The sequence below is a fragment of the Mustelus asterias genome, chromosome 3 (genome assembly GCF_964213995.1).
Source record: "Mustelus asterias chromosome 3, sMusAst1.hap1.1, whole genome shotgun sequence".
Taxonomy (NCBI): Eukaryota; Metazoa; Chordata; class Chondrichthyes; order Carcharhiniformes; family Triakidae; genus Mustelus; species Mustelus asterias.
Window position 1 is genome coordinate 7,415,094 of NC_135803.1, and position 8,405 is coordinate 7,423,498.

Here is an 8,405-nt window from a genome sequence, read left to right on the forward strand (position 1 = left end):
CCGTGCTGTATCTGTCCTGGGAGTGTTTGATGGGGACAATGTAGAGGGAGCTTTACTCTGTATCTAACCCCGTGCTGTACCTGTCCCGGGAGTGTTTGATGGTGACAGTGTAGAGGGAGCTTTACTCTGTATCAAACCCCGTGCTGTACCTGTCCTGGGAGTGTTTGATGGGGACAGTGTAGAGGGAGCTTTACTCTGTATCTAACCCCGTGCTGTACCTGTCCTGGGAGTGTTTGATGGGGACAGTGTAGAGGGAGCTTTACTCTGTATCTAACCCCGTGCTGTATCTGTCCTGGGAGTGTTTGATGGGGACAATGTAGAGGGAGCTTTACTCTGTATCTAACCCCGTGCTGTACCTGTCCCGGGAGTGTTTGATGGTGACAGTGTAGAGGGAGCTTTACTCTGTATCAAACCCCGTGCTGTACCTGTCCTGGGAGTGTTTGATGGGGACAGTGTAGAGGGAGCTTTACTCTGTATCTAACCCCGTGCTGTACCTGTCCTGGGAGTGTTTGATGGGGACAGTGTAGAGGGAGCTTTACTCTGTATCTAACCCCGTGCTGTACCTGTCCTGGGAGTGTTTGATGGGGACACTTCAGAGAGAGCTTTACTCTGTATCTAACCCCGTGCTGTATCTGTCCTGGGAGTGTTTGATGGGGACAATGTAGAGGGAGCTTTACTCTGTATCTAACCCCGTGCTGTACCTGTCCCGGGAGTGTTTGATGGTGACAGTGTAGAGGGAGCTTTACTCTGTATCAAACCCCGTGCTGTACCTGTCCTGGGAGTGTTTGATGGGGACAGTGTAGAGGGAGCTTTACTCTGTATCTAACTCCGTGCTGTACCTGTCCTGGGAGTGTTTGATGAGGACAGTGTAGAGGGAGCTTTACTCTGTATCTAACCCCGTGCTGTACCTGTCCTGGGAGTGTTTGATGGGGACAGTGTAGAGGGAGCTTTACTCTGTATCTAACCCCATGCTGTACCTGTCCTGGGAGTGTTTGATGGGGACAGTGTAGAGGGAGCTTTACTCTGTATCTAATATGTTCCTGCCGTCGGTGTGTTTAAAACCTGTCCTGGTTGCTGAAATAGTGAGATATTTCTTTTTTCCGGCACTAACATCCTCTCTGATTTGCTAAAGCAAGTTACATTAAAAAATAAATGTGATAAAAACTTCTTGGAAACTTTCAGTAATTGCTGAGATCATGACAACATTGAACTCTTTTCTTTATGTTTTTGTGTGAGTTAAACATTAATATTCAGCCATCAAATATTCATGTGTAACACTTGCGCACTCATCAAATATTAATTTGAGGGATTTGCAGAGTCAGTGAATAATAATGTGTTGGTGACAGGGGCTTTCTCAAATTCCTCTCTATCTTCCACTTCAATCACAAGCTTGTTTTCTTTTTACCGGCACTAACTTGCAGCTGTCAGTGGTAGCTCCGTGGGTAGTACTCCTACGTCTGAGGCACTGGTTCTAGGTCCACTTCTCACTCCAGACACCTGGGGAAGGCTCAGGTTCCTCTCTGAGGGAATGTTGCTCTCTCCAGGTGCTATTTCTCAGTTCGATAGCAAAGATCCCCTGGTCGTGTCTCAAACAAGGGCCGGTGTGTTCTCCCCAATGTCCTGGGGCTAATACTTTCCCCTTTACCAACACTGCCGAAACAGATGGGCCGGAATTTTTTCCAGCCGTTTGTGCCAGCGGGATTCTCCAGTCCCGCTGCAGCGAACGGAAATCTGGCTGAGTGCCACACTCCTCGTCTTCGCTTGCAATGGCGAGGCGTGAATGGCCAGGAAATAATGGCCCTTATCTCTGATCACTTATCACATTGTTGTTTGGGGGAGTTTACCGTGTGCCAACTGGCTGCAATGTTTCCAAAAGCAGTGACTGTCTTTCAAAAGCACTTCACTTGCTGAATGGTGCTTTGTGAAATGCTGAGGTTTTTAAAAGTGCTTTATAAATGCAAGTTATACCTTTTATTTATTTAGCCCTTTTAATACAGTAAAATACAGTGTGGCGCTTCTGGGGAGCGTATTCGGACAGAAACAAGAGTTTTAAACACAAAAAACACATCACAGATAGAATATATATACAATCACTAATTGACACCAGGATGAAAACATGTCGGTTGTGGGAGGAAATGAAGTAGGAGGTGAGGGAATGAATCAGCCGGGAGCAGAGCGATTGTGTGGAATTGGATATTCGGAGCTTAGGTGGAAGGAGTGTGTCGCAGCAATTTGAAAGGGAAAACCATGCCAGAAAGAAGCTTTTCTGAAAGAATTCTCTCACTTGAGGCACAGCTGCAGAAATCTAAGTGACAAGGAGTTCGTAGCATCTTGGCAGCAAACACTCTGTCAGCTCCACAGGCAACTGGTTAGGTTTTTTTCATAAATTTTAAAACCACGCATTGCCACACACCCAAAGCGACTCCCAATTAACTCCTTCCCCGGCAAACATAGGGAGCGGCAACATCCGAGCATTCCATCTTTATTACCCGGAGGAGAAACAGCCAGTTCCCCCAGTGTGTTACTGGGGACGGAGAGAGAAGACAAGAAATGAGTCTCAGAAAACTAGCATGCAGGTAGAGCAGATAATAAAGATGGAATGTTGGCATTTAGAGCTAAAGGAATAGAATATAAAGATAAGGAAGTATTGTTGCAACTATACAAGTTTTGGTCCCCGTATTTGAGGAAAGATGCAGTGACATTGGAGGCAGTTCAGAGGAGGTTCACTAGATTGATTCCAGAGATGAGGGGTTTGTCGTATGAAGAGAGATTGAACAGTTTAGGCCGATACTCTCTGGAATTTAGAAGAATAAGGGGAGATCAAATTGAGGTATACAAGATGATAAAAGGTATGGATAAAGTAGACGGGGAGCGAATGCTTCCTCTTGTGGGGCATTCTAGGACGAGAGGTCATAGTCTTAGGATAAGGGGTAGCAAATTTAAAACAGAGTTGAGGAGAAACTACTTCTCCCAAAGGGTTGTGAATCTGTGGAATTCACTATCCCAAAGTGCGGTGGATGCTGGGACAGTGAGTGAATTTAAGGAGGAGTTAGACAGATTTTTAATTGGTAATGGGTTGAAGGGTTATGGGGAGAAGGCAGGAAAATGGTCGTCTTCTGCTCCTATGTCTTATGGTCTTATGGTCTCCTTCTGTGCTGTAACCATTCTGTGCCTCTGTGACGTTAAACTGCTTGCAGTTGCCAATATAAGAATGTTTGCACGTTGCTCTGTGAGGATGTAAGAATTAACCGTTAATTCCACTCAGAGTGGAGGAGCCCTCAGGGACTCTGAGGGATAATGCCATGGTTTCCACATCAGCACCCGCACCATTGGGCAGGAAATTCCGCTGATTGTGAGGTTTTTATTGTATCAGGGAAGGAGTGGATCTGAGGTTCACCTCACGATGTTTTCTTTCTTTTCTCTTTTCCAGTTTGCATGTACAGAGAGCCATCGATGCATGAAATAGGGGACAAAGCGGGACGCTCACGGAAGAGTTCAGGAACGCCAACCATGAATGGAGGCAAGGTCGTCAACCAAGAGGAGTCCACATAGCAGGAGCAAGGCAACCAGCAAGCTGAACTGGACCCATATGCACAACTTAAAAAGAATTTAATTATAGAGAAAAAGAATCCAGGAGAGAGGATTTTTTGGAACACGCACTCCTTTAGACGAACTGATGAAGCCATTGCCTGAAAGAAAAAAGAGACATTAAATCAGGACTTGATTTTCATTCTGTTTCCTCTTATGCAAAACTCTCCACTCTGTGGTAAAGTCATCTACGAAACATTAAATAAAGAAAAAAAAAGAAACTTAATTTACCCTCCACGTTTTGAGATTTGAAACAAATATCCCTCTGAATCCAAAGGCCTTTCTGGCTTCTCAACTGGTGAAAATCTTAAAGCTGAAGAGAGGATTTTGTTTAGAAACCACCACGCTTATTCCATTCTTTTCACCTGAGGAAACAACCCATCACAGTCCATTCAGACAGCAGACGCAGGGCTCTGTGTTCTGATGATGTTAGCCGCATCTTAACTGGGCCAACCAACTCTGTCATGATCCAGAACGTTCCATGCCATCTTAGTGATGCTCCAGTACTAGGGAAGGAAAGGACATCTGGTCACTCATAAAGAGGATGTCCAACTCTTATTGGGTACGAAGGCCACTACATCCTTTGGCTTGGTGGACAATTGGCCTCTGGGAAATAGACTGCATTTCATTTGATTTTCACCCCTCCCCCCACCTCTCACCCCCCACCTCCCCTCCCCCCACCCGCCCCCAAACCCCAATCCTCCACCTCCAACCCCACACTCATTCCCACCGTGGAAGCTCTTACCCAATTCCAAGTCTCTGTCCTCTCTCTGAAAGTAAGCTAGACCCTTCCTTTGAGAGTAGACAAGGTAGGAACCAGATCTGCGTCTACTGTGTCCATATGTGTTGAGTGATCCAAGTCTGCACTATTTTGACAACCACAATTCAAAACCTCCTTCCCCGCACGCTGGGTGTACCGACAGAACCACTGCAGGGCTTCAAGAAGGTGGCTCACCACCACCTTGGCAAGGGGATGGGTAAAGATACCCACACCCTGTGAGAAAAGCGAGATTATGTTGGACATTTGAGACGTACACCCTTGAATAGATTGTCTGTCAGCAGCTCACTAGCTTGGTGCTTTATGTTTTACCACTGTATTGTTCTGCCACGCTTGAAGTTGCTGAAATTAGCAAAGCTTTTGAGTTGTTCTGAATTTCTGGGGTTTGCTAAAACAAGCCTAGAGCCCAGTTACAGCTTCATGATATTGGGTGTGTGTGAGTGAGATGTCACATTACTGAGCAGTGCGGCTTCAACATCCATTTCACCCATTGACCAGGCTTGAGGCTGTCCCTGGCTGGTGATCAGGTTAGTATCAGTGTTGGCCATAGAATTGAGGGTGAGAACTGGTGCGCCCTGGCAGTCACTACACTTGAGCCAAAAAGATTCCATCCAACTTTCACAAATTTACAAATGTGAGGTAATGCATTTTGGAAGGTCTAATACAGATGGGAAATATACAGTAAATGGCAGAACCATTAAGAGTATTGATGGGCAGAGGGATCTGGGTGTACAGGTACACAGGTCACTGAAAGTGGCAATGCAGGTGGGGAAGGTAGTCAAGAAGGCATACGGCATGCTTGCCTTCATCAGCCGGGGCATTGAGTTTAAAAATTGGCAAGTCATGTTACAGCTTTATAGAACCTTAGTTAGGCCGCACTTGGAATATGGTGTTCAATTCTGGTTGCCACTCTACCAGAAGGATGTGGAGGTTTTGGAGAGGATACAGAAAAGATTTACCAGGATGTTGCCTGATATGGAGGGCATTAGCTATGAGGAGAGGTTGGAGAAACTTGGTTTGTTCTCACTGGAATGACAGAGGTTGAGGGGCGACCTGATAGAAATCTACAAGGTTATGAGGGGTGTGGACAGGGTGGATAGTCAGAAGCTTTTTCCCAGGGTGGAAGAGTCAATTACTAGGGGGGGATAGGTTTAAGGTGCGAAATTTAAAGGAGATGTACGAGGCACGTTTTTTACACAGACGGTGGTGGGTGCCTGGAAGTCGCTGCCGGGGGAGGTAGTGGAAGCAGATACGACAGTGACTTTTAAGGGGCTTCTTGACAAATACATGAATAGGATGGGAATAGAGGGATATGGTCCCCGAAAGGTTTTAGTTCGGTCGGGCAGCATGGTCGGTGCAGGCTTGGAGGGCCGAAGGGCCTGTTCCTGTGCTGTAATTTTCTTTGTTCTTTTTTCTTTGTAAAAAGAATGTTCACAGAACTATGATTTGGTCAGCTCCTCAAAAGGCCCTTGATGTGACTTTTGTATGTTTTGTAGCAGCAATAATGGCTTGCATTGATATAGCACCTTTAATGGAATAAAGCAGCCCACCTGAGCCTAATCAAAGTTTGACAGCAAGCTAAAGCAAATGTAGTTAGGACAGGCGACCTAAAGCTTGGTCAAAGAAGTGGGTTGTAAGAAGGATCTCAAAGGACAGGAGACTGGCAGAGAGGTTTAGAGATCAAATTCCAGAGTTTGGGTACAGGCAGTTGAAGGCACGGCTGCAAGTGGTTTGGCAAAGGTAGTGGGGATGCACAAAGGGCCAGAATTGGAGAAATGAAGGGTGAATAGGAGACCATTGAGTTAGGATACGAATAACAGAGATTGAGAAGTACATTCTGACCAATAGATGACATCACCTGGGTTCCTGGGTAAATATCTGCACTTGGTTTGGATGCTTTCCATGGGGTGGGTTTCTCCGGCCATTCATGCCATTCTCCAGTCCCGCTGCAGTGAACGGAGATTGGGCTGAGTGCCAAATTCTCCATCCTCACTGGCAGCGACGACGGGGTGGGAAAGGCTGGAGTATTCCGGCCCATGATTCTCAGCAATTAGTCCCTCGGTCATTGTGTGTTGGTGATTTCCTCCGATCGCTAAAGCTCGCAATCTCGAAACAGCAGGAGGCAACTTACTGAGGATGGAGCAGTCTGCAATGGAAATCAACAGCAGGAGATGAGGGGTGTTGGACACAGAAAGTGTCCACAGACAGAGGGTTCTGTGTTTGTGTTTAACAGAGCTCAGTGGTAGGGTCAGGTGTGTGAACCTTGGTGGACCTTTGGGGTAGGTTTGGCAGCCAGGAATGGCGCTAGTGTAATGGATTATCCGCCACTTACAGAAACCGGCCAGATTTTATTCCCTTTGATTTCTCACCTTGCCATCTTAAACATGACTCCAGTGGTCAATACCCCAGTTACCAGAGAGAAAAGATAGACTTGCATTTAATCAGGAGTTACAGTTTCCACACAGAGGGCGGAATTTTCCTGTCCCGCCTGCCATGGGAATTTTAGCGGGCAGGATAGGAAACACACCATGCAAAGGTCCGTTGACCTCGGATGGGATTTTCCGGTCTTGGGAAGAGCGCAGCCAGAAAATCCTGCCCGGAGTGACTGAGGCCTCTGATCTGGTCTAGGGGAGTGGAGGCAACAATCCAAGAGGCCACTCAGTTCCCAGCTGTGATGGCGGCACTTCCTTCTCTATTGAAATGTGAGTTTGATGGGCCTCACATCCTGGGAACTTACATCGTCTCTCTGCTTCTATTGCTTGGTCTGACCTCTTGTTCACCCAGCCCTACACAGTCTCTGGCCATCTTGGATTCCTGATCTCGGAAATTTTCACTCAGATAAAACAAATTCACTCAGATAAAAGCGGATGAAACAAAAACAGAGAATGCTGGAAAAGCTCAGCAGGTCTGACAGCATCTGTGGGGAGAGAATAGAGCCAACGTTTCAGAACTGGATGACCCTCCATCAGTTCTCATCCTTAATCTCATCCTCTTTAGCCCTGATGAAGGGTCACCCAGACTCATAGAATCATAGAATCCTACAGTGCAGAAGGAGGCCATTTGGCCCATCGAGTCTGCACCGACCACAATCCTACCCAGGCCCTATCCCCATAACCCCATGCATTTACACTAGCTAGTGCCCCTGACACTAAGGGGCAATTTAGCATAGTCAATCCACCAAACCTGCACATCTTTGGACTGTGAGAGGAAACCGGAGCACTCGGAGGAAACTCCACACAGACACGGGAAGAATGTGCAAACTCCACACAGACAGACGGCCAGGAATGGAACCCGGGTCTCTGGCGCTGTGAGGCAGCAGTGCTAACCACTGTGCCACCATATCACCCAAATAATGGTGCCCAGTGTTGTCTCTATTCTTTCCCCACAGATGCTGTCAGAGCTGCTGGGATTTTCCAGCATTTTCTTTATTTGTTAACAATTTTCACCTTTGAGAAAGCGCCCTCAAATTTTACCCAGAATGTGTGAAATGTTAAAGGCCTGCAGAAAATTGGGAGAATTAAATCGGCTAATGGGTAAGGGAATTGTGGAATAGATTAAAAGAGAAATAACTTTTATTTCTATAGCGCCTTTCACCAACTCAGGATGTCCAAAAGTGCTTTTCAGGCAATAAACTATTTTTGCAGTGCAGTCGCTGTTTGTAAAGTACAGCAACAACACAGATTTAAACAGCACCTTGAAGGCAAATCTTACACAGAACCAGTGGGGATATTATGAACGTATGACAAAACTCTCAGTCAAAGAGGCAGGTTTGAAGGTGCATTTTGAAGGAGAAAAGTGGGATCGAGAGTTGGTGAGCTTGAGGGAGTGACTGACAGAGCTTGGAACCCAGGCAGCTGGAGACACAGCCATCATAGAACATAGAACAGTACAGCACAGAACAGGCCCTTCGGCCCACGATGTTGTGCCGAGCTTTATCTGAAACCAAGATCAAGCTATCCCACTCCCTATCATCAGTGGTGAATGATTCAAACTGGGGATGTGCAAGGGGCCAAAATTGGAGCAACGCAGGCACGTCCGA

At 46.5% G+C, this 8,405-nt stretch overlaps 1 protein-coding gene across 3 annotated transcripts in view; it reads left to right on the top strand.

Moving 5' to 3' along the window:
- Window positions 1-3,552, top strand: part of fgf12a (fibroblast growth factor 12a) — a 592,060-nt gene extending 588,508 nt beyond the window's left edge. For all 3 annotated transcript variants that reach the window (XM_078201541.1, XM_078201553.1, XM_078201546.1), the window contains one exon: window positions 3,431-3,552. In XM_078201541.1, coding sequence (XP_078057667.1) covers window positions 3,431-3,552 — 122 coding nt within the window. The remainder of the gene's footprint in view (window positions 1-3,430) is intronic.
- The last annotated feature ends 4,853 nt before the right edge of the window (window positions 3,553-8,405 follow it).